Raw genomic sequence first — 27733 nt, 5'->3', positions numbered from 1 at the left:
CCGGCCAGGGCCCTAACGACGTCTTTATTGAGCACCTGCTGGGTGTGGGCCCTGGGCTGGGCATCTGGTATTTGGAGTTGCTGGGAAGTTTGAGGACTAAGGCACTGTTCCTCTCATCTCAGCCTTCCTTTTACTCCTCAACTCTGAGTAAATCTGCAGTCCTGACCACATCCTACAAGGATGTGGCCCCACCCCCTTACCTCCCCTCCCTTCCTCTACTCCAGCCTTACTGACCTCCTTGCTATTTTTCAAATACGCATATTCGCTCTGTACTCTGCACTTGCTGTGCCCTCTGCCTGAAATGCTTTTCCCCAAATATCTACAAGGTCAGTCCCTCGCTTCAGTCAGGTCCCTGTTTAAATGTCACTCCTTAGAGTGTTCATCCACAACCATTTTATCCAAAATAGCACTTTCTATTTCATACCATTTCTCTGACGTTCAATCTTTTATAGGTCTGTTTATTGATTCTCTGTGCCCGTAGAAGCATAAGCTCCTCTAGGTCAGCACTGTAGCCCCAGAGCCTAGAACAGTGCCTGGCACACAGTGTGCATTAGGCAAGCGCCTGCAGGATAGAGTGACTGAGGCAGTGCTGGTTCTCCTAGAGGGAGCTCAGCCTAGGGGACAGGTTCTGGGACCCCCCCCCCCCCAGAGGGCAATGTTGTGTTCTCATAGATAGTATGAGAGACAGTGTCTGTCTGCTGTGGGAACACTGTTGAGACCATGGCTTACGGCATCCCTCAGCATCCCTGGATGGAGCCCTCTGACTCCCAGAGAGATTTCTTTAGAACTCCGTGCTGTGTGTCACCTCACTGCCTCTGGTACATTGTCCCAGTCTACCTCTTTCTGCCTGATAATGTCATTTACGTAACTGCCTAAGTCATCCTTTTTACCCTGGGTGCCAGAAAGCCTTGAGCCAGTATGAAGCTCAATGCTATGAACTATATGAGTCTGAATGGCCTTGACTTTCTGTTCTTTCTCCTACTTTTCTTGGCCCAGATCCTTATTTCTGTTCCTTTATGGAATCTTGTCAGACTCCTTAGAGCCATTATAAGAGGAGGCAGAGTATAGAGCAATGAGTGCTTCTGGCAAGTGAGGGTGAGGTACAGGAGAGGGAGGGGCACAGGGAAGGCTTCCTGTGACATTTGGACTGGGCTCGAAGAGTGAATGGTATAGGGAGGCAACAGGATGAACAAATGCAGGGAGGTAGGGTATGTGCCCAGGAGTAGTCAGGTCAGAGCGGGCTGGAGAGGTAGGAACTGGCAGACTCAGAAGGGCCTTGACTACCAGGCTGAGAGGCACAGACTGTCCTGAGGACAAGGAGGATGAGTAATGGAAGGGTTTTGAGCAGAGTAAGGAGAGAATCTAGTTTTGCCAAATCACTTTTTTTTAAGAGAGGGAAAGGGACAGGTGGACAGATAGGAAGGAAAAAAGATGAGAAGCATCAACTTGTGGCACTCTAGTTGTTTATTGATTGCTTTCTCATTTATGCCTTGACCAGGGGGCTACAGTTGAGCCAGTAGTGACCCTTTGCTCAAGTCAGTGACCTTGGGCTCAAGGCAGAGACCTTTGGGCTTAAGCCAGTGACCATGGGTTCATGTCTGTGATCCCATGCTCAATCCAGTGACCCTGCACTCAAGCTGGTGAGCCTGTGCTCAGGCCAGCGATTTCGGGGTTTTGAACCTGGATCCTCAACCAACACTTTATCCACTGTACCACTGCCTGGTCAGGCGCTAGATCACTTTTGAATCTTGGAAGAAACAAGGCCAGGAGGGAAATGAAGAGGCCACTGCAGTGGTGCATGGGAGAGGGATGGGCTTGGGTGGGGCTGCAGGGAGGAGGGTGGAATTGGCAGAAGCTTGTGAGCTAGAATGAGGAGGACATGGGTCAGGTGGGTGTGGGAGCCCAGGGAGGATGCAGAGGCGGTTTTCAGGTGAGGGTGGGTGGCTCCCTCATGGTTGCCCTGACCAACTTCTCCGCAGAGTTCAGCCGACGCTGGTGTGTCCTTAGTGATGGGGTCCTGAGCTACTATGAGAATGAACGGGCAGTGACGCCCAATGGGGAGATTCGGGCCAGCGAGATTGTGTGCCTGGCAGTCCTCCCTCCTGACACCCACGGGTGAGCACCCCTGGGCAGAATCACTTAGACTATTATTGCTATAAGGTTTAACCCCCCCCTTCACACACACACACACACACACACACATTGGCAAGACAGGGAAACAGGCCCAGAGAGGGGCAGAACCTCCCCAGGGTCACATAGCAAACTGGGGCTGTACGGGGGCTGAGCCAATCTCCTGAGGCCCCAGCCTAGGGCTTTCCCACCAACTCTTAAGGGGCCGGGTGAAGGACACTCACAAGGACAGTTGTGGGGCTGCAGAGAATAGCAGTGGGGGGGCCAGGGCTGGATGGGGGGGCCTGAATTCTAACCTGTCTATCTACAGCTTTGAGCACACCTTTGAAGTGTACACAGAGGGAGAGCGACTATATCTGTTTGGACTGGAGAGTGCGGATTTGGCTCGTGAGTGGGTCAAGTGCATTGCCAAGGTGGGCCTGGGTTCGTGGGAGGGTATGGAGGGAGTCCTACAGTGCGTGTGGTGGGACCTCCTGGTGGATCCCACATATCCCGGGTCCCCCAGATGGAAGACAGCTGGCACAGGGCAGGCTCTCAGGTCTAGGGCCTAACATAATCTGTAGTGCTCTGGGGTGCACTCCATAGGTGCTTAATTCATGTTTAACAATGAGTGACAGAGACACCTTAGGATGGACAGTACTGCCTCCAGGGAAAGTGGTCTTATTCTGGAGGAAGGAGGAAGGGAACCTGCAAAAGCAAGATCTTCCCTGGGGACTAGAGCCAGGTGCCTTCTGGGTCCCCTGTACTATGAAGGCCTGTGACTCTTTTATCATTCTCTTGTTCGTTGACCAGTTGTCTGAGGGGCTCTGGGTGGTCATTCCTCAGAGCCCTGGAGACCCAGATGAATTAGTTTTGGTTCTGTCTCTCCAATAGCTCCCATGCTGATTGGGGAAACAGATGGGGTCCAGGTAGCAATGACATTATTTTTAGTGCTACAACAAAGGGCAAGAATGCTTTGGCATCTTGGGGATGCCTAGAATGCACATCCTTCTCTGGTATGTAGGGAAGTTTTCCCGAGAAGGCACATCTAGTGGGTGTGATATGAGGCATGATATACCTGAGTTCATCACTCTTCTGGGTTCTGTCCTGGAGAAGAGAGAGGAGGCAGCTGGGTGGGCAGGGTGCACATATCCACAAGCCAGGACAGAGGTGTCTGGGCCAGTAGTGCTGATGGCTGAAGCATTCCCTGGTCTCCCCCACCAGGCGTTCGTGCCTGTCCTGGCTGAGGACCTGTTGGCCCGGGAATTTGAGCGGCTTGGGCGCCTACCCTACAAAGCTGGCCTGAGCCTACAGCGGGCCCAGGAGGGCTGGTTCTCGCTCACTGGCTCCGAGCTCCGAGTCATCTTCCCAGAGGGGCCTTGTGAGGAGCCTTTGCAACTACGGAAACTGCAGGAGCTTTGTGCGTGGACCCAGACCTGGGGACCTCCACCTCCAGGGCACTGTATCCTAGTCTCCCAGGCTCCAGCCCTTCCCTGGAAGTTTGAATGCTCCATGGCCTGGCCAAAAATAGCCAGCCTGCTCTCTCACGTTCTGTCCTGCCCTTGGAGTGCATCTCAGTGACCCCATGTGTTGGTGGGTGGGTCCCAGGGGTATGTGTGTTCAGAGAGGTTCAGGAGGGAGGAGGTTGGGGTCCATGAATGAGGCCTGGGTCTCACTCCTAATGGCTCCTCCACAGCCATTCAAGGGGACAATGAAAACCAGGTGCTGGTGCTGGTGGAGCGAAGGAGGTGAGCTCTGGCCTCCCTGATGGGCTCTGAGAAGCCTGTGGCAATCTGACAGGCCTGGGAGAGGTGGGGCAGGGGCAGACCCCCAAGTAACTGACTGTCCGGGGCCCAGGACACTGTATATCCAGGGAGAACGGCGGCTGGACTTCGCGGGTTGGTTGGGGGCCATTCAGAAAGCAGCAGCCAGCTCGGGAGATACACTGTCAGAGCAGCAGCTGGGAGATTCGGACATCCCAGTGATTGTGTACCGCTGTGTGGACTATATCACGCAATGTGGTGAGCCATGCCCCCATGACACAGGCTCCCCCTGGCCCAGTGCAACCTGCAGGCTTTCACCTGCCTCAGAGGCCAAGCCTCGCCTTCCCAGTGTCCCTGGAAGAGTAGCTGCGGGGCCCTGCCCCATGATCAATGCAGTAGGCCCACAGCTCTCCCCACCCCTCTCCAGGCCTGACCTCTGAGGGTATCTACCGGAAGTGTGGGCAGACTTCAAAGACACAGCGGCTGCTGGAGAGCCTGCGGCAGGATGCTCGCTCTGTGCGCCTCAAGGAGGGCGAGCAGCATGTGGACGATGTCTCCTCAGCACTCAAACGCTTCCTGCGAGACCTGCCTGATGGGCTCTTCACTCGCACTCGGCGCCTCTCCTGGCTGGAGGCCTCAGGTGGGCCCTGCATCCCATCCCATGCCTAGCTTGAGGTCCAGGCCAGTGCTGCTGACTTGTCTGTACCTCTCTTAGGGTTCCAGCCCTGCCCCATTATGCACTTGGACTAAACATGCCCCAGCAGACAGGCTCCATTCCCCTTCCCTCCCGATTGACACTCTCTACATAGCTGGCACCTCCTGAGTGCCTGCTAGTTGAAGTTGGGCAGAGAGGCCTCTTCCCTAAATGAGAGGCACAGAGGGTTGGGATGGGGAGGTGGTTATGGTGAGGAGGTCCTTACCTGATCTATCTTCCCCCCACCCAGAGATTGAGGAGGAGGAGGAAAAAGTCTCCAGGTACCGAGAGCTCCTGGCACGTCTGCCCCCAGTCAACCGGGCAACAGTGAAGGCCCTTATCAGCCACCTGTACTGGTGAGGAGCGATACTATTGCAAGGCTCTGGGGGGATGAGGTAGAGAAGATTCTTCTATTCCCAACCCTGCTGACTGCCCTACCCTGGGAACCAGGGAGGCCTGAGAACTGAGTGTTGACCTAGGCTGTGCCCTAATCTTGGGCACTTTGTCTCCCAACTCACTTCCCGCAGGTGGGAGAGGAGAGGAGGTTTCAGCTAGGGCCAGGGCACCTAGCCAAGTCTGCCAGCTCCCCCGTCCTACTCTTCCCAAGGACCCAAGACATGGCCAGCAAGACTATTCTCACCTTCCTTTAGTGCTCTGCTTTTACCAGGGCCTTTCCTGGGCTCACTGCAGTCATGGACCTGTCAGGAATTGGGAAGATGAGGTGGGGAAGTTCTGAGCCAGACTCCTCACTGAAAGCCTTCATCCTTCCCTGTCCAGCGTCCAGTGCTTCTCAGACACGAACCAGATGAACACGCACAACCTGGCTATTGTGTTTGGGCCCACGCTCTTCCAGACAGATGGGCAGGACTACAAGGCTGGCCGTGTGGTGGAAGACCTCATCGGCCACTATGTGGTGGTGTTTAGTGTGCGTGCCTAGCCAGTGGGCCATCAAGGGCAGGGCCGAGCCTCCCCAGCAGCAGTGACCATCTGTCTCTCTCCCCCCTCCCCAGGTGGACGAGGAGGAGCTGAGGAAGCAGCGGGAGGAGATCACTGCCATTGTAAAGATGCGTGTGGCTGGCAGTGCCAGTGGGACCCAGGTGAAAGACAGGGCCTGGGGTGGGGGACTCGGGCCTTCCACCTGTACCCATTCGCCAGGCCTCCAGCCCTATCTCCTTACAGCACGCTGGTGACTTTATCTGCACGGTGTACTTGGAGGAAAAGAAAGCAGAGACTGAGCAGCATATCAAGGTAGGTGCTGGGGACCTAGAAGCTAAATGTCCAGAAGAGTCAGGCTGGCCCAGGCACATGCTCAGAAGGCTGGAGGGGGTGGGGGTCAGGGCTTCCATCCCAAAGGGAGCCCTGGTCTGGAACCTGCATCTGGATGGTGCTTGGCCAGTCTCTTTCCTGCCTCAGCACCCACCTCGTGAGGACCATTCAGAGGACTCCAGAGGGCCCTGAGAGGGGTGCGCACACCCTGGATCACACGGCATGGCTGTGGCAGGGCAGGGGATAGTGTAGGTTGATCGCCTCTGTTCGGTCATCACAGATTCCAGCATCCATGACAGCTGAGGAGCTCACCCTGGAGATCCTGGATCGCAGGCATGTGAACATCAGGGAGAAGGATTACTGGACCTGCTTTGAGGTCAATGAGAGAGAAGAAACAGGTGGGTAACCACCAGGTTTGGTGCAGGATATGGTGCTAGCCTGGCCTTGTTTGGGCTGCAGCCTTACCCTGAATTGTGAGGACAGTGGTAGTGAAGGGGGTTTGGGGTGACAAATGTTGCTGTTGCACTGTGATCTCAGGGCTGGTAGTAACTGTGCTAGTGGGCTTGAGGTCACAGTGTAGTGCTGCTGACGGAGGGACAGTGCCAGGAGCAGATGGTGTCCGCTATGACGATGATTTTTCAGGTGTCAATGAGAATGGTGTTGCTTGCAAGGGTAATGATGCTGAATTTGATACTGGGATTGCAGGTGACCTGTTGGTGGTGAAGGGGGTAGTGGGTAGTGATGACCATGCAAGATGGGTAGGTGGGGTGCTGGTATGTATGGGTAAGGATGGTTGTGATGGTGTTGTGAAAGGGCCATGGTAATGAAGGGGGGTGCTAAAGGCATTTTAGGGTAAAGGATGGTCTTGATGGCAGTGGAAGGTGAGGATGTCTCTTAATTTGTTCTGTTATTTGTGGAGTGCCAGGCACTGGGCTGGGAAGGCAAACACACAGTTCCTACCCCCCTAGGGGTTGGTCTGGTATGGAATAGACACAGTAATCCTGTGATCATTTCAGCAAATGTACAACTACAGCTGTGCCAACTGCTGTGCACAGAAGAACTCTGTCTCTGGCAAAGGCCCTGTGATGGCCAGAGACAACCACCTTTCAGTGAGCTTGATATAAGGGCAGCGAGGGGGCTGTGGCACCTGGCGGGCTGTGATACAGAGAGGGGAGGTGGCTACTCAGGGCCTGACAGCAACGCAAGGCCAGTGAAGGGTTAATGACTGGGAGTTTGGAAGGATGGCTGCTTGTTGCTGGGTGGCGAGAGCTGGGGAGGGGATGAGAACACACGAAGGGTACCACTAAGGCCGCAGTATTAGTCTGAGGAGAAGGTGGTCACATGGCCGGGGAGATGGCGGTGGAGATGGACAAAGACAGAGAGATTTGGTCTGTGGAGGGAGGCGGAGGGGGGTGGAGGGGTGGTTCTTGGCTGGGGTGGCCTGGTGGGTGGGGCTGTGTTCCCTCCTGAGGACAACAGGAAAGCTCACCAGCTTGGTTTTGGGTATGTTGGGTGGGAACAGCTTTGGTTTCAACAGGATGTGTCATGCCTGAGGCTCGGATGTGCAAAGGTGGTCCTGGTGTGGTATGTGGTGATGCCAGCAGGTGGTGAGACTGGATGGTGCTGGTAGACATGTAGGTGATGTGTGTCCATGTGCCAGCCCTCAGTGCTGTCAGGCCACGTGGCCCTGGTGACAGTGGATGTAACCTTTCTCCAGAGCGCCCCCTGTACTTTGCGGAGAAGGTGTTACCCATCTTGCATGGGCTAGGCATAGACAGCTACCTGGTGGTGAAGAAGCACCCGTCCATGGAGGCCATGCTGCTGTACCTGGGTAGGTGGTGTGCCCGAGTGGGTGGTACCTGCAAGGCCAGGCCAGCTGGAGGGCCCCTCTATCCAGAGCTGGTGGTGCCAGGGAGGAGCAGCTCAGGCAGTGGGTGCCACTCGGGCAGGCACTTTCCTTTATCTTGGGACCCTACGCTGGGTGTCTTGAGTTCATAGGTAAGGGGTTGGTGCAGTCCATGCCCACTCCAGTTCTCCCCCCAGCCAGCCATGTGGGTGACACAAAGCACGGCATGATGAAGTTCCGCGAGGACCGCAGCCTCCTGGGCCTGGGCCTGCCCTCCGGGGGCTTCCACGATCGCTACTTCATCCTCAACAGCAGCTGCCTGCGGCTCTACAAGGAGATCCGGGTAAGTGGCCCCCCTGCGTCATGCCTTGTGACGGGCAGAATGTGCACAGACACCCGTGCGCGAATGCTCCCTTGGGTTTGCCAGTGTGGAGCATCCCTACTGAGGGTTCTTGGGCCAGCACAGCAGTAGGGAGAGTTAAAGACTCTCAGAGATGCACCTGCTGTTCCCTGGATAGCTACTGTGCCCTGTTCTGTAGCTCCACTAGGCCCTGGTACCTAATGCCATCACATCAGGTGTGTGCTTTCTCACCTGTGCCTGTGCCTTGTTCTGGCATGCATAGAACATGCTTACATGGTGACAGCCCAACTTGTGGCCCATGTATGTCTTGGTGCTTCACAGGTCATGTCTCCTCTCGACCCACTCTGTCCATATGCTGGGTATCTTCCCAGATCAGACTCCATCCTGGCAACCTTCTCTCCAACATCTTCTGCACATACATGCCACATCCCACCACACATCACAATGCACACTGTCCTGGCTCTGGACCTGGGCCTCCTTCTTCCATAACCCTGATCCTCTATCAAACAGAACCAGAGGCCGTGGAGCGGGGCCCCTGAGACCGTGAGTAGCTGTGGGCCAACTGCCTGCTGCCTTACACCACCTGGGGGCCAAGTGAGCCTCCTGGGAATGGGGACACAGCCAGAGCTCCTGGGTGTCTCCAGGCATGGTTTCCCAACCCCTTGCCTATCGGCACCAGCCCTACCCTGTGGCTTGTGACCTAGGCTCCTGCCCTTCACCCCCAAACCTATTCCAGAGTCCTTTCCCCATGGTAGGAGTCCCCCATCAATGTAATGCTCTTGAATTTTCCAAAGGACTCAGTGCGGCGGCTGTGGAGCCAGTAACAGAGGCCCCTAGGTTTGAATTAGAGTACTGCTTCTCATCTCCTGTCAGCTCTGGAGCCACTCTCTTTTTAAGCCTGGAGAGAGTTCCAGGGCTATCAGAATGCCCTTGCTAGTGTCCTGATCCTAAAATGCCAGGGTGGGGCTACAGAGGCCTGTGGCACATTACTGACTTATGGTAGGAGTTCTCCGTCTCCCTCTGTGGCCAGTTGCCAGCCCTTGTTTGAATATCCCTGGGAGAGGAGAGCTCATCCACTCCTCCCACAGGGCTGTCCTAGACCTAGAGGGCTACTTGTGCCTGGGAGAAGACCGTCACTCAGATTCAGCTGAGAATATGCCTTTTGGGACACCCCTGTGTGTCCCAGCTGTGCCTTGGGGCCACAGGACATAGAATCGCTGCAGAGACAGACAGCAGACATGTATTCCCAAGCCCAGAGGACTAATGAGATCCCACAGCCACCCCCACCAGTGTCTCCAACCCTTCCTGCCCCTTTATCTCCCGAGAACATCTGCACAGGCCCGCTTGCCATGGAGGAAGCGCAGCAGACAGCAGCACCCTCACTCCCTTTCTTTGCACATTATACTTCTATTAATGCAGCCTGGGCCCCTGCTGACCCTTGTGGGGAATGCCTCCTCTTCTATCCTTTGCCTCCTTCTGTGATTGCATCTTTACTTCTGGGCCTGCCGCCCCTTCCATATAGGGGCCCTAGCCCCTTGGAGCCGACCAAGCCCATCAGTGTGGACAGGGGAGGGAGGATAGTGGAGACACTTGGAAAAGCAACGGCTGCCATGGAGGGGAGAAGGCAGAAGAGCTAGAAAAAGGAAACATATACTGTTTGTCCAGCCAGGCTTGGTGAACCACCCTTCACATGCTGGGACATGTAACCTCACTACTGTCCTGCGGGGAGGGGTACGGTCCCCATGTCACAGGTGAGGAAGCAGGCTTTGAAGGACTTGCCTAGGTCCTCTCTAGGTGGTAGACTGGGATTCAAACCTAGACTTGTTAGAATCAAAGCTCGAGCTTTTGATTCCTTGAGGTACAGGAATCAAGACTCTGCAGCAAGGGCTGATAGTGCAGTGGTAAGTGGTGCCCCCCCCCCAGTGGCAGCCAGCACCGTGGCCTGACAGGAGCCCGGGAAGCTATGTTTTGGCTACCGATGTGCTGGTAATTTTGGTGTTTCCTGGTTTATGGAGCAGCAGGACAGAATATTTGGGACAATCATTGGCATTCAGGGTATGTGAACCCTTGTCTCGCCCTGGGCTCCTCTCATTGGTAAAGACCATGAGGCATTGGGAAAGGCACATTCTAGAAAGATTTTGGTTCCAGCAGAAGTCTTTGAGCATCAAGGCGTGAACTTCCTTCTCTGCTACTGACCTTAGACCTCAGAGATGCTGGAAGTATGAGCTAGTCTATTAGAAATGACCTCCTTGGGGACCAAAGATTACATTGACTGAGGCTCCTTTTGCCCCACCCAACCCCGTTCAACCTTCCTGTGTTAGCTAGGCACAGGCCACGCATGCGCCCTGCACACTAGAACTCGAGCAGAGGCCTGAGCATTGTTTTTTCAGATTCCCAAGGAGACGCAGCCTGGGTTGAATTCCTAAATTCCCACAATTCCTTCCACACCCTGACTAGAAACACCATTCCTGTCACACCCACGGGCCTCTTCTTTTTACTCTTGATTGATTTTACTCCTTGCTTCTGCTTCACTTCCCTTCATACCCACAGCCTGAAGCCTGCTTTCCGTTCCTTAGGCCTGATACCTTCGGCACCTGCCCAGTTTCCCACATCCTTTCTTCTGTTATGCCCAGAGCCTGTGGCTGCAGCCCAATTCCTTTTCTAGCCCATCTCAGTCTCTCCATTCCTGCTACCTTCTTTCTTTCAACCTGCATCTGATTTTTTCCAGTGCTCTCAGCCTTGCTTCCCTGCATGCGTATAAGGTTTCTTCCTTGTTGACTTCTTCCCACACCTTGTTTCTCCCGTATCTGCAGCCTAATCTCCCTTCCCACTGCCCAGTTTCCCCCCTGCCTACAACTCGGATCATCCTGTGCCAAAGCCCAGTTTGTCCCAGGCCCTCTGGGGCACATGACCATTGTCAGATCAGGTGCTGTCTGTAGGAGACATAGGGCTTCTCCATCAGGGTCTTGGTCATTAGGGAAGATTGGGGTGAAAGCAGGGTCAAGGATCCCTAGTAGGCCTCTTGTAAGCCACCTCTTATGACAGCACTGAAGTCTCCACTAATCCCTAGGCAATGCATCCTTTTGTGACCTCACAGGGAGTCCACCAATTCTTGAAATTCTCCACCTCCCTTGGCCATGCCCTAGTTTTCTTTTTGTTCTTGCTGAGGAGCCATGCTTGGGGGTGCCTAGGAGCAATAGTGGGACTTGCTGGAGGTGGCTCAATCTTTGACCCCAGTTTTGGTTGTAAGTGAGTCCCCCACGCCTGCCATTCACCCTGGTGCCACTGCTGGCTCCAGGAGTGCCTGGTGGAGGCGGGGCTTCAAGCAAGTAGGTCCCAGAGCAGGAGGAAGGCTTATTAGCTTGACCTCCAACCAACTTCTTCCTTGGGGAGTCATTGCTCACATCCCCCTGCCTCTGAGCCAGCCTGTTCCTTCTAAGCTCAGACCCATATGCAGAGGTGGGGGCCAGAGGCGAGCATGTCCATGATCTGGTGCCCCTCTTCAGTACATTGGTCTCTCGCTTCCTGACCTAGACCATTGGGAAGTTCCTCCTTTGGTCTATCAAACAGCTATTCTGCTTCAGCTTGAGTCATTAGCCTTCCCCTCGTGGGACCAAAGAGCTAGTAACTGCTGGCCCCACAGCCTTCTGTTCACACAGTCAACCCTGGAGCCTCCATGGGTCAGGCGGGGTGAGGGATTAAAACCTGAGACAAACAGACACAAGCATCCAGCCAGAGCTCCATGATCACACCTGCTCATTCATTTTGGTGCCAGAGGGTGATATGCAGTCTTCTCCCACTGGAACGGCTACCTCGGGGACTGAGGGTTGACTGTCTGATGCTGCTGCAGGGAGAGAGGCCTGGGGGCTTCGTTGGGCTGGATTGTGAACAGGGAGGGCTTTCTCAGGAGAGCTTCCTGATGCTGGGATGCAAAGGGGGCTGGGTGAGGGAGGAGGGAGGCACCTAGTTGGGAGAAGTACCCCATCGCCCACCCTGACTGACTGAAGTGCCCTCACCCTCCCCCACTCCCAGAGTCACCGACCTGAGAAGGAGTGGCCCGTGAAGAGCCTTAAAGTCTACTTGGGAGTGAAGAAGAAACTCCGGCCACCCACCTGGTGAGCTGGACCAGAGAAATAGTTCTGCAGCTGGGGCCTGTAGTAGCTCAGGACAGATAGGGGGGAAGATACATCTGGGGACTTTGACCTTGACGGGTTAGATCAGTGGTTTTGAAGGTGTGGTCTCCCAGACCAGCATCAGCATCACTCACAAACACATTAGAAACTCTACTTGTGGGGTGCCACCCAGACCTGCTGATGTGTGGGTCTTGGGGGTGGTGCCAGCTGTAATAAGCCATTCAGGGAACTCTGGTGCTTGGTCATGTTTAAGAACCACTGGCGCCTGACCAGGCAGTGGTGCAGTGGATAGAATGTCGGACAGTGATGCAGAAGGACCCAGGTTCGAGACCATGAGGTTGCCAGCTTGAGCGCGGGTTCATCTGGTTTGAGCAAAGCTCACCAGCTTGGACCCAAGGTCGCTGGCTCGAGCAAGGGGTTACTCGGTCTGCTGAAGGCCCACGGTCAAGGCACATATGAGAAAGCAATCAATGAACTACTAAGGTGTCGCAACGAAAAACTGATGATTGATGCTTCTCATCTCTCTTCATTCCTGTCTATCTGTCCCTGTCTATCCCTCTCTCTGACTCTCTCTCTGTCTCTGTAAAAAAAAAAAAAAGAACCACTGGCCTAGATTGAAACCTGCTATTGTCTATCTCTGGGATCTTGCTGTACATCATCTTCCACATCTGTAGAATAGGGAACATAATGGTACAGTGTTTCAAAGGGTGGTTATATGTTTTAAAAAGTTGAGAAGTAGGCCTTGGCCGGTTGGCTCAATGGTAGAGCGTTGGCCTGGCGTGCAGGAGTCCTGGGTTTGATTCCCGGCCAGGGCACACAGGAGAAGCGCCCATCTGCTTCTCCACCCCGCCCCCTCTCCCTTCCTCTCTGTCTCCCTCCCGCAGCCGAGGCTCCATTGGAGCAAAGTTGGCCCAGGCAATGAGGATAGCTCCATGGCCTCTGCCTCAGGTGCTAGAATGGCTCTGGTTGCAACAGAGTGACACCCCAGATGGGCAGAGCATCGCCCCTTGGTGGGCATGCTGGGTGGATCCCAGTCGGGCGCATGTGAGAGTCTGTCTGACTGCCTCCCCGTTTCCAACTTCAGAATAATAATAATAATAATAATAATAATAAAAGTTGAGAAGTAATACATAGCCATTATTATTGCTATTAATTTACGGAGCCACCAGGCTTGGTGTTCTGACTTCCTCCACTCATCTGCTAGCTGTGCCTGGTTTTATCTGAGGGACTAGGGCTGGCCTGGGTAGGGTGGTGTTGGTGTAGGGTAGCCAAGAGCATGGGAATGTAGGGGCTGTGAGAGGAGAGGCAGTAGCCAGGATATGCTACGTTTGCAAGAAGGCACTGAACCCTGCCCCCAGCTCTGGTCCATGTTTCTAGGCTCTGTCCTGGAAACCTGGGCTGTGAGGCCTCTGGGGGCTGTCAAGTAACCCCACTCACTCTTCCTCTGCAGCTGGGGCTTCACTGTGGTGCACGAGACAGAGAAACACGAGAAGCAGCAGTGGTGAGCGAGGGCCCCAGGCTGAGGAGAGATGGTAGCCCATCCCCCTTGAGTAGATCCCCCTCACTGTCCAGATCTGTGTCCTGCCTTGACCCTGGGTTGAGGAGATGGGCAGGGTATTCCCTGCTTAGCCGGGCCTTTGGCCGCTTCCAGACCTGTGCTCCCCTCTGCAGGTACCTCTGCTGTGAGACGCAGATGGAGCTCCGGGAGTGGTTCGCCACCTTTCTTTTTGTGCAGGTACCAGGTGCAGAGTGTGGGGGTTGGGGTCCTGAGGGGGCGTTCATTGTGGTGCATGGGACGTTTGCTGCTTCATTATTCAGGCCACCAGTTGCTTCAAGGAAATTTTGAGTTGCTTTTAATTTATTTTGTTTTTTCCTCTACTCAATAAACCCTTCCCAGAGCCTACTCTGGCCCATGCTAGAGACAGGGTGCAGAGCCCTGTCCCTGGTTAGGTGTGTGGGGAGGGCAGCGGGGAGAGGATGTCATGGGAGCTGAGTCTTTGGGGATGAGGGAACTTTCAAGCAAAGGTAGGGGATAGGAGTGGCTTCTAAGCAGAGGAAACAGTTTGCACAAAGGCATAGCAGGAGAATACAGGTTTCCAGTGGGGTGTGAAGGGAGAAGCAGGAGGGCCAGAAGCTGGCACTGGATAGGGAGTCAGGAGCAGAATCTCGCAGACCCCTCAAAGCCATGCCAAGGAAGCTGGCCTTGAGCTAGTCGACAGCTGTAAGGGAGAGTGTTAAGCAAGAAGGAGTGGTGTGTAGATTTGAGTTTAAGAGGGCTCGTTCTGCATTTGGCATCCAGGGGGATGGACTACAGGGCCAAGCGATAGCTGAGGAGGCGGGAGGTAGCTGCTGCAGTGGGTCAGGCGGGAACAGAGGCCGGGGACTGAGCAGGGCCAGAGGGCTTAGGCTTAAAACTGAGAGCTCAGATTGGTTAGGGAGAAGGGAGACAAAACTGTACCAGGGACTGGGCTGAGGGTCTTTTAGTAATCCGGGCCTAAAGGGAAGCAGGGCACATGCTGTATTTTCTTGGTTCCTGGTGAAAAGAGGCAGACTGCTTTCTTGGTGCTGCGTTCCTGGAGCAGTTTATGAACTGAGAGATGAGAATTGTTGGGTAACATAATTGGCTAAGTTGTCCAGGAATAGTCATGTTCTCCTAACAGCTGCTTCTCTTATCGGCTGGGATCAAAGCGGAGGGTGTCACCTCATCATAGCTGGAGTCATTTCTGGGAAGGGTGGGTGGATCTGAAGCTAAGTGTTTGGGCCAAAGCTGAGCCCAGATCCCAGCGCCTCTCTCCTCCCCTGCCCCCCAGCATGATGGCCTGGTGTGGCCTTCAGAGCCCTCACGTGTGTCCCGGGCAGTGCCTGAGGTCCGGCTGGGCAGCGTGTCGCTGATCCCCCTGCGTGGCACTGAGAACGAAATGCGCCGGAGTGTGGCTGCCTTTGCTGCTGACCCCCTTTCTGTGAGTGGCACTCCATCCCTCTGGGCAGGGGGCTGGGGTTTGGGCTGGAGCCCAACTCCCACCTGCCTCACCTCTTTGCTTTCCCTTCCCACTTGGATCCTGTTCTCTGTCCTCACTAGGAGTCCTGACAGGCCCCTTGGGTTGACATGGTTCATGGGCGCACCCTCTCCACTTGGCCACAGTCCCCTGGCCCCTGTGAGCCTTCACATGTGCTTATGGAATCTGGGCTTCCGTGTCTTCCCACAGCTCCTCAGAAACGTGTGAGTGCAGGAACCAGCCCCTGGCTCTGGGATTCTGCTGCCTGGAAGCCTTCCTGTTCAGACACCCTCATGCCCTGTGTGCCTGCTGTGAGCCAGCAAGAGGAAGCATGAGGAAGCCACACCCCCACATTCCACATCCAGACTGCAGCATGGGCCTGGTTGGGGCATGGGGGCAGCAGGGTCTGCCTGAGGAGGAACCCCTTACCTGCTCTGTACAGGTGCTCAGCCCTCCTGGCCTGGTCTGCCCCTCCTAGCGTCATGTACCCTGAGTTTGAGAGGTTGGTGAGATGGGCATCAGTCAGGAGTTCTGAGGCTCAGTGGAGCCCCGCTGGAAGGGAGCCCACCCTCTTGCCACAAACTCCAGAACAGCAAAAAGTGGATTCTCTAAAAGAACACTCAGCTGGGTGGGGAGGGAGCTGTTGGGTAAGTTTCTACAGGGCCAACAGGTAGACTTGGGGGGCTTCAGCCCTCCTTCTGGTCTGGGCTGACTGGGAGAGCCCAGGTTGCCTGGTGCCCCTTCCCCACTTTGGGGACCTTTTGATAATATAAATGTATCTGTATATTTTATTCTGTGGTGCTGAGGCTTGTGATTGGTTGGGGTTCTGGTGGTTCGGTATAGGAGGAGACAGGAGATGAGGCCATCCAGAGGTGAGTGCTAGTGCCCAGGACCTTGGCTCTCTTCTGCCTAGGCCCTGAGCTGTTCAGCCACTATCCTCTGCCCCAGGCAGGGCCACGGCCTGGCTCCACGCCATCTCCACGGACTCCTGTGCAGCCAGAGTGGGGAATGCTGGTCCTGATCCTGGACAAGACAGACCCCCATCTGGACTAAGCCCCTATTCCTGAGCAGGAGCCTGGGTGTGGCATGTCAGTGACTCAGGACAGCCCCTCACCAGCTCCTGAGACTCAAGGTCACAGGGTCACAAGACCTCTCTGTTCAATTAGGAAGAAGGGCCTCGGGTTACTCTTGTTCCCTGTGCATATCCCTCCGGAGGTGGGCCCGGCCGTGCACCAGGAAGCTGCCCTCACTGGATACTGCCTTGTCGATTCCTCCAAGAAGACCAGGCTCTGGCAAGGGGAGGAGATAATGAACTATTCAGAGATGGAATGGGACTCCCTGGGAAGGTGCCAGACACCACATTCTGGCCTCTGCCTAGTCTCATTACCAGCCTCTCTCCAGGGGCCCAGTGAGGCAGACTAGCTGACCTCCCAGCCTTAATCTCAGCCAGTGAGGTTAGGCCAAGAGATGGAAGATGGGTCACATGAGTTCTGACTCGTGATTCAGTTTAGTGGGGAGGCCTGGGTGTGGGTGGGGATCTTGAGACCCTGAATGCAAGGTTCCTTGTTCCTTGAGAAAGGGAAGTGGATGCCAGGAACCTGGAACAGGTTCCCTGGCCAGTTTCACAGGCTGGGACTAAGAGCCTTGAGTCTCCAACTCTTGTCCTGCCCTAGATGGGCTTCTCCAGGCCAGGCTGATCATTCCACCTACAGCCAGGACACACCCTTGTCCAGGTGCTCCGGGGCTGGAATTCTTCCCTGGATCTAACCTTGGACTGAGGCTTAGAGAGAGGTTGGGTCAGACTGTGGAGTCTGCCTCTGCTAAGTTGCCAATGTCACTGCCCTGCCTGAGGGACTGGCTGCAGTGACTGCATTTGGGCCACCAGGGGGCAACCACAGCTCAACGTTGGGTTTCAGAACAGTTTCTGGAAGGCTCCAGAGTGGCCATCCTGGCTGAGGTCTTGCTCTTTAGGAGTGTCTTTGACCCCAAGGCGGGTGGTATTCTGGGAGGCAGCACAGTGCAAGGAAGTGCGTCGGGCTCCTGGGATCTAGAAGCCAGGAGGACGGAATAGCTCTTTACCAAGCGCCCACTGTGGGGCAGAACCTTGCACTATCTGCTCCTGGCAGAGGAAGAAAATAAGGCCCAAAGAAGGGAGGCGACTTCCAAGGTCAGAAAGCTCTCCTGAATCTGGGCAGAGGTCCGTTTCCAATGCCCCGCTTTGGGGCAGTCTCCCTCCTGCCCTCTTATTCCAGCTGTGCTCTCCTGAGTGTCCCGCCTGTTCTCTGGGGAAGGGATCTGAACTGTCAGTTTGAGTGGGGATGGGGGCTGGCTGTTTCTTTTTTAAATGTTTTTATTGATTTTAGAGAAGGTAGAGATAGCCAGGGGAAGAAATAGGAAGCACTGGTATGTACCTTGACTAGGCAAGCCCAGGGTTTCAAACTGGCAACCTCAGTGTTCCCGGTCGATGCTTTGTTCACTGTGCCACCACAGGTCAGGCTGAACTGTCAGGAGTTTAAAGTGCTTTTGCTTGGAACTGGGAGCCTTTAGGGCCTTAACTTTAATGAATTATGGCGATGACAACAGTGTTGGGTGGATTAGGGCAAAAGGCTCTGCTGGTCTTTGTCAAAGGATTCCTAAAAGTGGGACCCCTTGAGAGGTTTGTTCACTTATTTTTTGAGATTGGCTGAGGAGCCCAAAGTTAGACCTGCTGAGGGGTGGGGAGCAGCTGTTGGAGATGAAGGGAGCTTCTGTAAGAGAAGGTGCCCCCCACCTGACCAGGCGGTGGCGCAGTGGATAGAGTGTTGGACTGGGATGCGGAAGACCCAGGTTCGAGACCCCGAGGTCGCCAGCTTGAGCGCGGGCTCATCTGGTTTGAGCAAAAGCTCACCAGCTTGAACCCAAGGTTGCTGGCTCCAACAAGGGGTTACTCGGTCTGCCGAAGGCCCGTGGTCAAGGCACATATGAGAAAGCAATCAATGAACAACTAAGGTGTTGCAGCGCGCAATGAAAAACTAATGATTGATGCTTCTCATCTCTCTCCATTCCTGTCTGTCTGTCCCTGTCTATCCCTCTCTCTGACTCACTCTCTGTCTCTGTAAAAAAAAAAAAAGAGAAGGTGCCCCTGAACTGGCCTTAAAGACTGGTACACATGGGGTAGATGGTAGACGGGACGGGTTGAAGTGTTGGGGGGAGGACAAGCCTTCCAGGGTCAACCCAAGTCTGGGCCTGGAGACCACAGGGAGCCCTGGGAGAGAAAACGGGGGCAAGTCAGAGGACATGGTGGGTGGAAAGGAGGCTGAGAGGGGATGTGGGGGAAGGGCTGGGTGGTGGGGTGGGATGTCTGTCTCTCTCTTCAATCTCCTGGCTCAACCTACACACTCAGCAAAGTGTTCAGGGCCTCGGGGCCTCATGAGACCCCTGGGCTCCTCAGGAAATTAATGGGGCAGGGAGGGCAAGTGGGTCCTCCCTCTTCCTCTGTTCCCCTGAGCTAGATTGGAAGGGGGGCCTGGAGCTCAGGTCTTCTTTTCTGGCCCCCTGCTCTGGTGGCTCCCAAACCCCATCCACAGCGGGCTGTTTTGGAAAAGCGTGGGTGTGGATTCCAATGCTCCTATCTATGAGCTGTGGAGCTTTGTCTGAGTTCCCAAGGTTACTGATTCTTGGTGTTCTCATCTGTACTTTGGAGATATTAATAGTACAGACATGCCTCACTTTATTGCATTTCATTTATTATGTTTCACAGGTGTTGTGCTTTAACAGATTTGAAGACAGACCTTCCATCAGCAAAAAGATTACAACTCACTTTATTGCCATACTTGCTTTATTGCACTGGTCTAGAACCAGATTCATAAAATCTCTGAGGGTATGCCTGTACCTACTAATGGGAGGATAAATGAGCCAATAAGTGGAAGTACCTAGTACTATCCCTCAACAGTTCCTTTCCCAAGAATGTCTGGGGGGACATCATGGCATTGAGAATCCTCTCCAGGCCCAATATATTTTCACTCAGTGAGCATTTCTTGTACACCTTCTGTGTGAAGAGCTTTACTGAACACTGAGTGGGAGCAGATGAGGAAGTGGTGGGGGATAGTATTTAGGAAAGACTTCATGGCTGAGGTGAGGCTAGAAAGACAAGTGTATTCTGCAGGGGGAGTTGGTGGGGAAAGGCATATCCAGGAGAGGGGATGGCATGAACCAAAGGCAAAGTGATGTCACTCTGCAGTGAGCAGCCTGTTGTAGTTGGAGCTTCGTTCCCCACGAGCTCTCCAGGGCCTATCCCTCAGGCCTCTGGTGTCGAGATTTTTGCCTGTGTCACCTACCTCTTAAATAGTCAAGTGGGCTCCTTGGAGTTTTCACCCACCAAAAACATGAATAGTTCCTATTCCTTTAGCCAGCTCTGTGACCTAGATGACCCAGACCCTAATCTGGGAAATGTCTGTCTTTCTCACATACATGTGAGTACAGCTCGCATGAACCTCCCAATCTCTCCTCCAAAACGACATCTTCAGGAAGTTCTTCTGGGTTGCTCTTTATTCTACTGTACTGATTGCACTTTGCGTGTGTGTGTTTGGGGCGGGGGTGGTGCATGTACCCAGGTCACTTGTATCCGCCTAGGCACTGGCCCAGGGAAGAACTGTCAGGAACAGTGGGGGTTTTGGTCCGCCCTAGCTGGTCCAGCCCTAGCGTGTCCCCTCTCCCACACCACTTTTAGCCTGTGGAAATTTCCGCACTTTCTCTGCCCTGGTTACAGCTCCTGTTGCTGTATTTATCACCCTGGAGACACAGTGGCACAGGCACACACATGCCGCACACACTTGCTCTGCACGTACATGCCTGCACACCTCAGCCTGCACTCACTCTGCATGTGTATGAACGCCCACACACACAAAGCTCTCTAGGAAAATTGCCCCCTCTCTCCAGCTGCTCCTCCACTCTGTCCTCCCACCACCACCCACCTCAAAACACTGGGACCAAAGAGATGGGCTGGACTGGTGCCTCCCACCACCTGTCAGCCTGGGAGGCACTTCGCCCTCCTTGACTATGTTCTTCCTCACCACCTGCCTTTCCTCCTGCAGCCTGGCTCCCCAGCTCTCCCTACCCTGCCCTTCTCTCTGCTGCTTCTCTGCACCTGGATGTCTCTCCCGCTATTTCAGTCACTCTGGGTCCTCTCTTTTCCATTCTTTGGACCTTCTTAGATGGAAACTGTCCTTCCTCCCTGTTCTCCCTCTTGAGGGGCTCAGGACAGGAGCCTCACAGGGGCTGATGGAGACGGGGACCAGAGGCCTGAACCTTCTCAGCTCCTGTCACTTTCTGTCCCTCCTGAATGAGGGGAGGAATGTGTGCCTGGCACCATGGAGACCAGTGTCATGGCAACACAGCCTAGGGTGGGCACAGCCTTCCTTCTCCTGGGAGGGGCCCCACAGTCCCCTAGGAGGAGCTGTCACAGGACCTGAGGAGGCGGGCCTTGTGCTGCTGCCTAGCACTGGCTGCCACGCCTGCTTCCAGCTCTTATCACCCCCAGGACACCCCCACCTTGACCAGCTCTACTTGTACCGCAGCTTCTAAAACCTTAAGTCTAATGGAGGAGACGGGCGAATCTTCTCTCAAACACCTGAGGGCCAGAGAGGTCAGGGGCACACAGCAAGTCTGGCTTTGCTCCTGGGTCAAAGAGGTCAGATCCAACCTGGGATCCTGCTACCTGGGAGGTCTCTAGCCAGTCCTTAGTGTCAAGATAATGATACAAAGGTAATGCTGGTGAACCATTAGGAAGCACCCACCACCTACTGGGCTGAGGCTTTGCATGTGGCATCTTGTTTCATCCTTGTAACCAACCCTATGAGGAAGATACTCCTTTTCCCATTTTAAAGGTAAGGGAAACTGAGGCATGGACTTGCCAATGTCAGGTGAGTAGTAAGTGGTGTAGCTGGGACAGGAGCACATGCCCTTCCAAGATGCCACAAGCGAGCCAAGGCTTCACGCCTCATGCCCTCTCCAGCAGGCATTCTTTCTGTGTCAGTGGCAAATTGTGTTTTCAGTTCTCTTTCCTTCTGGAGAGGAGAGCATTCATGGAGAATGTCTGTGGCTTAGTCCAGGTCTGGCCTTGGGGTTTCTAGAAGCCAGGAGGTTATTTTTCTAAGAAGATGGAGAGAAATGGAGCCTTCCTAAGGTTACCTAACGGTAAGTCCTAAGGAAGACCTCTCTTGCAGTCAGTCTGGCAATGCAGAAATTAGCTCACAGTCTCCAAGGATCTCCTAGAGTCATGTCTAAGCCCAGGCTGGAGCCTGGGGATGGAGTGAGGAGACCCTCCCTACTGAGCCCAGCCTCAACTTGCCTCCTGACTTTGATGGAGTCACATGTCTGCTGCCTCCCTCCTGGCTTATATAATTATTCAAATATAGCAGCTGCCTTTATCCCACTGAGTCACACTTCCTCCTTCCCCTCCCCCCAGGTGCAGAGAGTGAAGGGGGAAGAGGTAATTAGGGATGAGTGGGTGGTTCAGGGTCTCCTGGCAAGGAGGACCCTGATGTTCTGGATTGGAGAGTGGTGGTAGTGGGTAAACTGAGGCCTGGGAGTGCAGCACAGGGCGCAGCCATAGGGGCCACTTCTGCCCTGCCCTGCCCCTTCTGAAATTCCACATTCCTGGGGATTCCTTTCCAGGGTCAGAAGCTATATCCACAGCTTTTTCTCTTGGGACTTTGCCGTGCTAGAAGAGGTGAGGATGAGGGAGAGGCAGAAAGTTGCAAAGAGGAGAAGGTGGTCTGGTGGGGCAGTGGCTAAAAGTGCCTGGTCCTAAGCCTAGCCCTGCCCTTTACTCTGCCCTCTCTCACCTCAGTTTCCCCATCTGGAGCACAAGGTATTGGACTCCCCTGCATCATATCCCTGGAGATGTCCTAGACCTTATGCAGAAGGCATTTCTAGGTGTCTAATTGATTTCTTTCTCTTCCTTTTCTCTGCTCACCCTAAGCTTGTGCCTCCTCCTTGGGCCTGTTTAGCCTCCCCACCCCACCACAGGGCAGTGTAGGCAGGAAGGGTCACTGGATTCTGGGCTGAGGGGCTGAGCTTCAGCTGTCTCTCCCCTCCCTAAATTTGCCATCTGCGGCACCACTTTATCCCCATGCCCCACAGAAACGGGGAGCTCACTGCCCCAACCTGGGGTTGTCACTTCCCTCACAGGGCAGCTCTGACTGATCTGGAACCTCAAGCAGGCCTACAATGCCTCAACCCTGGGATCTGGGTCCCCAAAGCCACCTTCCTGCAGTGTTGAAAAGCTGCTCCACCTTGAAGCTGTTCTGGAGGCTGTGGTAGCTTTTTGTTTCTTTGTCAGCAAAGGCTTTGTCACCCGTGGTGTGATGGGGTGTATGCTTAGAGTAGGAATGCAGGGAACTGTGCCAGGCCCTTGCCAAGGGCATAGTACTCCTCTAGCTATAGGTGGTGTCCTTGGAGCTATAGGTGGTGGCTTCCTAGGCAAGAAGAAGATGGAGAAGCACTGTGCGATGGCTCCCTGAGCTTCCCCCCACCTGCCACCCTATTCCCAAGACCCAGATGTGGGCCCATCCTGGCCTCCAGCCAGAGGGAGTCACCCAGGGGTTTTCAGGCCAACCCTCCGTGAAATTCATGTTCTGCCAATTACCAGCCTTCCCCCGGAGAGCTCAGGGCTATTTCACACTTTATGGTTTCAGTCTGCTCTGTGGGGGGTGAATTCCCACAGAGCAGGTCAGTGGGGCCCCCCTCCACATCACCTGTGTCCCCACATCCTCCGGCAGCCTCCTAGGGCTTGCTCCGATGTGGTCCTGGATTGAGCTCTGAATACTCTACTTTCCTCCATCATTTCTCACCTGAACCTGGTGAGGCTGCTCCAAGCCTCCGCCTGGGGCTGAGGTGCTAGGACCTTAGTTTGTCCTTGAAAATGTGATCCTGAGCAGGGGGGAAGCATTGGTGAGACAGGTGGTAAGTTAGAGAAGGTAGAGGCAGTCAAGGCTGTTCAGTGCAGAATGCAATAACCTCTCCTGCCTCCGTAGTTTCTATAGGTGGGGGCAAGGTGTGTGCTGAGCTAACCCAGGGAGAATGGGTCAGCATTTGGGATGGGAAGAGAAAAGGAAGAGGAGAGGGAATTCAGCCTGGGAGGGGAAGCAGACTGTGCCAAGTGAAGGAGTAGTGAAAACACTGGCATGTGCTTAGGGACCAGAGGCTGCTCCATGTGGAGCAGAGGACGGGAGGGTCCCTCAGGTTGATCATGAGAGACCTTAGAAGCCAGGCGGAGGGGCTTGGGCTTTATCCTGAGGAATCTGGGGAGCCATGCAAGGATTTTGAGGAAGAGTTACATGACCAGCTAGATGTCTTAGAAAGTTGGCAATAGGTACAGGATGGAGGTGGACTAGAGGGGCTGAAGAATGGTCAGGGGAGGTAAAGGAAGCTGGGGCTTGGGGAATGAAGGGAGTTGGAAGATGTGAGAATTGACAAGGCCTTCATGACAGATTCGTTGCAAGAAGTGAAGAGGGAAGAGGCAAAGCAACTTTAAAGTTTCCAGAATGGGGATTAGAAGTTTGCTGATGCATTTGATAGAGACAAAAGCTGTATTGGATGCTGACTAAAGTGTGAGGGGCTTGTCAGATGTCCCCAGAAGAGATGTCCAGGACGCAGCATGTACCAGTCATCTGGAGCTTCAGAGAGAGAGCTGGGCAGAAGGCCACTCGGATTTGTTGGTTTGTTGGTGGGAAGCAAGCTCCATGTTCTGTGAGGGTGGAGTGGGGAATGAGGAGAGATAGGGCCCGGTGCTTCTGTGAGGAGCACCTGTCGATATTGAGGGGGTGACGATAGGATGAAGCAGCAAGCAAGAGTTGGTGCCATCTGGACGGTGGGAGGGAAACAACTTCGTAAGAGAGAGCCGGGAGGGTGCTGAGAAGTCGCCTTTGGCCAGGAGGAAGTAGCTGGAGCCTGGGGGGAGGCTGGGTCCTCCTGTCGCTTTGGGCAGCCGTCCGTCCCCCAGGAGCATTCTGCTTCCTCTCACCTCCCTCCAGCTCCCCAACTAGCAAAAACAGTGTCTGCTGACCGGCTGCTGGGTTTGCGAACGGGGCATTCACGGATCAGCACCGCGGAGAGCGTCCGGAGGGCGGGGTCTGAAGCAGGACGGGGCGTAGCTGTTCTCGCACGGGGCCTTGGATTCCTTGCTAGGGCTGGTCTTGCAGGCCGGTTCGATGTGGAGGAGGGAGGAGCAGCCTGGATAGTATCAGGCTTTCCCCTTTCTGCACCTTCCCACTCCCAGCGCTACCCTACAGGAGCCCCTACCTAACTTTGGCCCCACCAATTCAACCTCTTTAGGGAGGAAGGGAGGAGAGGAACACACTATTTACTGGGAACCTTGCAGGCATTCCCCAGAGCTCTTTGAGCTTGGAATTTGTGACCTCATCTTTACAATGACAAAACTAAGTTCAAGTTCAGAGAAGTTAAATAACTTGCCCAGCAGGGGGGGCACGATGCAGGGGGAGGGGGAATTGAGGGTGTTATATTGAGTGGGACACTTGAAACTGTTAACACACAATAAATTAATTTTAAAAAATAAAATTAAAAAAGACACCTTAAAAATGAACTATCATTAGATTAAAATAAAATAACTTGCCCAGGACACATGGCAGATCTGGGATTTGAACTTCCCCCTGCAGGATCTACTTTCTAGAGTACCCAGGAGTCCTGGATCTTGCACCTCATTCCTGCAGACACCTTCTGAGGCAGCTGTGGAGTTTGGTGTGACAGTTTGGTGTGACTTGTTTGAATATATTCCCAGGAGGTTTTCAAAGACAAGGCCTCCACCATCCTTTCCTGAGTGGGGGTGGGGCAGAATGGAGGCTGAGGGTCAGGTGAGGCCTGCTCCTCCTCACCCATGTCCAGGAAGAGCACTCCTCTAAACTCCTCTGACTCAGCTTCTTCCCGCCAGGCTCCTCAGGGCGTGAAGGAGAGTCCTGAGGGCCAAGACTGGACCCAGTCCAGGGCTTAGGCTTTCTGAGACCGCAGAATGCCTTGCCAGCCAGCATGCATGAAGCAACGAGGTCCCAAGGATGGGTCAGGTGAGAAGACAGTTTGCCCAGAGCACTCAGAAAATTCTACCTTCTGGGGCCTCAGTGAGAAGCAAAAGCTCTTTCACATTTTCTTTCTTGACACTTCCTAAACCAACTGCTTTCTCTAGCACTCAGCCTAGACAGTTCTGCATGAGCTTGGTTATTCCTGTCTCTGCCCCCACCACTGTGCAGGTGTCAGGTTTCCACTGGTCTCCTGGGCTTCTCTGTCTGGAGCCTGGAGTGTGCAGTGGGGGTTATCCCTCCACAGCTCAGCGAGGTGGGATTACTGCTAAAGGTAACAGATAGCTCCTTTAGCCTGGACTATATACCCCTTTCTCCTGAGGTTATCTCTTCGTCTTTAAGGACCCAGCTGATATCCTTTCTTACAGAAATGTTTGTACCTCCTGATGGGTCATGGGCCCCCTCTAGGCACAACAGACCCTGTGCTTTCCTTTATCACAGTGGTCCCCAACCTTTTTTGGGCCACGGACCGGTTTAATGTCAGAAAATATTTTCACGGATCAGCCCTTAGGGTGGAACAGATAAATGTATCACGTGACCGAGACAAGCGTCAAGAGTGAGTCTTAGAAGGATGTAACAAGGAATCTGGTCATTTTTTAAAAAATAAAACATCGTTCCGACTTAAATATAAATAAAACAAATAATGTAAGTTATTTATTCTTTCTCTGCGGACCAGTACCAAATGGCCCACGGACCGGTACCGGTCCACAGCCCGGGGGTTGGGACCACTGCTCTATCACACTGCCAAGTTCCCCCACCCCTTGTCTGAGTGCTTCTCCAAGGCAAGAAACAGTTTGAATCACATCAGATGAGATTGACCAGTCACAGGTGTTTGTAAATGAATGAATATGTTAATGGTGGAGCCAATGTCCTGCCTAAAAGTGTGGAGTTTTTTCTCCTATATCTAACGGGATCTCTGCTGAGACAACTCCCTACCTGTTCTGTTGTTTAAATTGCCTCCATTCCATTGGGTTAAATCCTCCTCCTGAGGAGTCCTCGCTGGGGCAGGGCAGAGGTGCAGCAGGCCTTCCCCCATGGCTGTAGCCTATTGACAGTGAAGACCTTATGGGGATGCTGTGGCTTGGTGCCCACGACTCCTGGCAGGAGTCCATACCCAAGCATCATCTCCCAGATAAGCAGAGCCACCAAGAGGGGAACTCTGTGATAAGGCTCTGAGTCCAAAAGGCCATCAGCAAAAGCCCTCTGAACCTTTTTTGTACCCAAATCTGTGCTGGGAATACACATAGGATGTGATGTAGACCCATTAAGGGAGCCCAAAGGAGTTCTACCTGGAGGCCTGGCCCTTCTACACCTGAGGGCTCAGGAGTGTTTTGCCTGAGGGCCTCTGTGAAGACGGGTAGCAGAAAGTCTGTCCCCTCTACCTGCCCCTCACCCCAGATCCTATCCAAGCCTCTGTTTGGGTTCCTAGATCAGCCTCTCCCCATCCCCTCCTCTCCACTTCTGTCTCTATCTTTCTCCCCTTTTCTGTCTTTGTCTGTGTGTTTTTTTCCTGTGCCTCTCTGATCTCTTTGTAGTTACATCTTGATTTCTATGGGGTTCAGATCCCTTTCCACTCTCCATGTGTTTCTCTCCCTTTCCTCTCTGTTTCTCTCTGCCTCTCCTCTGTGTGAGTCTTTCTTTTTCTCTTCCAGCCAGTCTCTCTCTACCCCTCCCTCTCGCCCTCTCTGTCTGGGCCTCTCTGTTCCTCCTCCCTGTCCCCTCCCCCTTCTGCATTATCAGAACTGCTCCAGCCTCCTCCCGTAGCCAGCCTAGCGGCAGAGGCAGTGGAAGCAGGAGAGGCGAGAGCAGCAGGGAGCAGCCAGGGCAGCAGGGCTGGGTTGGGGTGTTGAGTCCAGGCTGAGTAGCGGACAGGCTGCTGCTCTTGGTCTCCCTGCCTTCTGGATCAGGCGCCCTGCCTGGGACCCCGGGCTGGGTGGTCAGGGTGAGGGGCCACCTTAGTCTGGCTGGGGAGGCAGACGATGAGGAGTGATGGGGCAGGCGTGCGGCCACTCCATCCTCTGCAGGAGTCAGCAGTACCCGGCAGCGCGACCGGCTGAGCCGTGAGTACTGTCAAGGGGCTGGGGTCTGGGGTCTGGGTGAGTGACTGCAAGAGATGCCATGGACAGGGTCCTGAGAGTCCCTCTAAGGAGCTGGGTTTGGCATGGAGCTGAGCCACGTGGGAGGATCGATCTTGCTCCTGGGCACTTGGTTGCTGGACTGTAGAATGGTGATGGGGGAGGGCTCTGTGCAGGGTGGGGATGCCTGGTGTCAATCTAGGTGGTGATGTGGTCAGGGTCCCAAAGAACAGGCTGGTGGTTTGGAGAGGGCTTGGTAATAAACCTGAATCATTCCTTCAAGGGCTGAGGTTGGGGGAGGTCTGTGGGGGGTGGGGGGTGGGTTCCAAGGAGCTCTGGGGCTGATAGAGATGGATAGATTCAAGACCTTGAAGAGGGACAATGTCTGGACCACTGGGGACTCCTGTGTGTGTGTGTGTG

General features: G+C 54.2%; 2 protein-coding genes across 9 annotated transcripts in view; both read left to right on the top strand.

Annotated features, from left to right (window-relative positions):
- The window catches only part of ARAP1 (ArfGAP with RhoGAP domain, ankyrin repeat and PH domain 1), a 73325-nt gene extending 57366 nt beyond the window's left edge, over nucleotides 1-15959 (top strand). For 5 of the 7 annotated variants that reach the window (XM_066367791.1, XM_066367810.1, XM_066367781.1 and 2 more), the window contains 19 exons: nucleotides 1980-2115; nucleotides 2441-2543; nucleotides 3334-3529; nucleotides 3806-3857; nucleotides 3967-4130; nucleotides 4300-4512; nucleotides 4817-4922; nucleotides 5344-5491; nucleotides 5577-5663; nucleotides 5746-5814; nucleotides 6113-6230; nucleotides 7550-7663; nucleotides 7876-8021; nucleotides 8550-8582; nucleotides 12072-12154; nucleotides 13623-13673; nucleotides 13844-13907; nucleotides 14983-15132; nucleotides 15379-15959. In XM_066367791.1, the coding sequence (XP_066223888.1) occupies nucleotides 1980-2115; nucleotides 2441-2543; nucleotides 3334-3529; nucleotides 3806-3857; nucleotides 3967-4130; nucleotides 4300-4512; nucleotides 4817-4922; nucleotides 5344-5491; nucleotides 5577-5663; nucleotides 5746-5814; nucleotides 6113-6230; nucleotides 7550-7663; nucleotides 7876-8021; nucleotides 8550-8582; nucleotides 12072-12154; nucleotides 13623-13673; nucleotides 13844-13907; nucleotides 14983-15132; nucleotides 15379-15396 (2051 nt within the window). In that variant the 3' untranslated portion in view covers nucleotides 15397-15959. The remainder of the gene's footprint in view (nucleotides 1-1979; nucleotides 2116-2440; nucleotides 2544-3333; nucleotides 3530-3805; nucleotides 3858-3966; nucleotides 4131-4299; nucleotides 4513-4816; nucleotides 4923-5343; nucleotides 5492-5576; nucleotides 5664-5745; nucleotides 5815-6112; nucleotides 6231-7549; nucleotides 7664-7875; nucleotides 8022-8549; nucleotides 8583-12071; nucleotides 12155-13622; nucleotides 13674-13843; nucleotides 13908-14982; nucleotides 15133-15378) is intronic. The other 2 variants (XM_066367825.1, XM_066367819.1) reach the window with 1 other exon arrangement.
- An 11115-nt stretch (nucleotides 15960-27074) lies between these two features.
- The window catches only part of PDE2A (phosphodiesterase 2A), a 95016-nt gene continuing 94357 nt past the window's right edge, over nucleotides 27075-27733 (top strand). The window contains exon 1 of one of the 2 annotated variants that reach the window (XM_066367739.1): nucleotides 27075-27298. In XM_066367739.1, the coding sequence (XP_066223836.1) occupies nucleotides 27228-27298 (71 nt within the window). In that variant the 5' untranslated portion in view covers nucleotides 27075-27227. The remainder of the gene's footprint in view (nucleotides 27299-27733) is intronic. The other variant, XM_066367757.1, reaches the window with a different exon arrangement.

The sequence above is a fragment of the Saccopteryx leptura genome, chromosome 1 (assembly GCF_036850995.1).
Source record: "Saccopteryx leptura isolate mSacLep1 chromosome 1, mSacLep1_pri_phased_curated, whole genome shotgun sequence".
Taxonomy (NCBI): Eukaryota; Metazoa; Chordata; class Mammalia; order Chiroptera; family Emballonuridae; genus Saccopteryx; species Saccopteryx leptura.
This window is presented reverse-complemented; position numbering and strand designations above follow the sequence as displayed.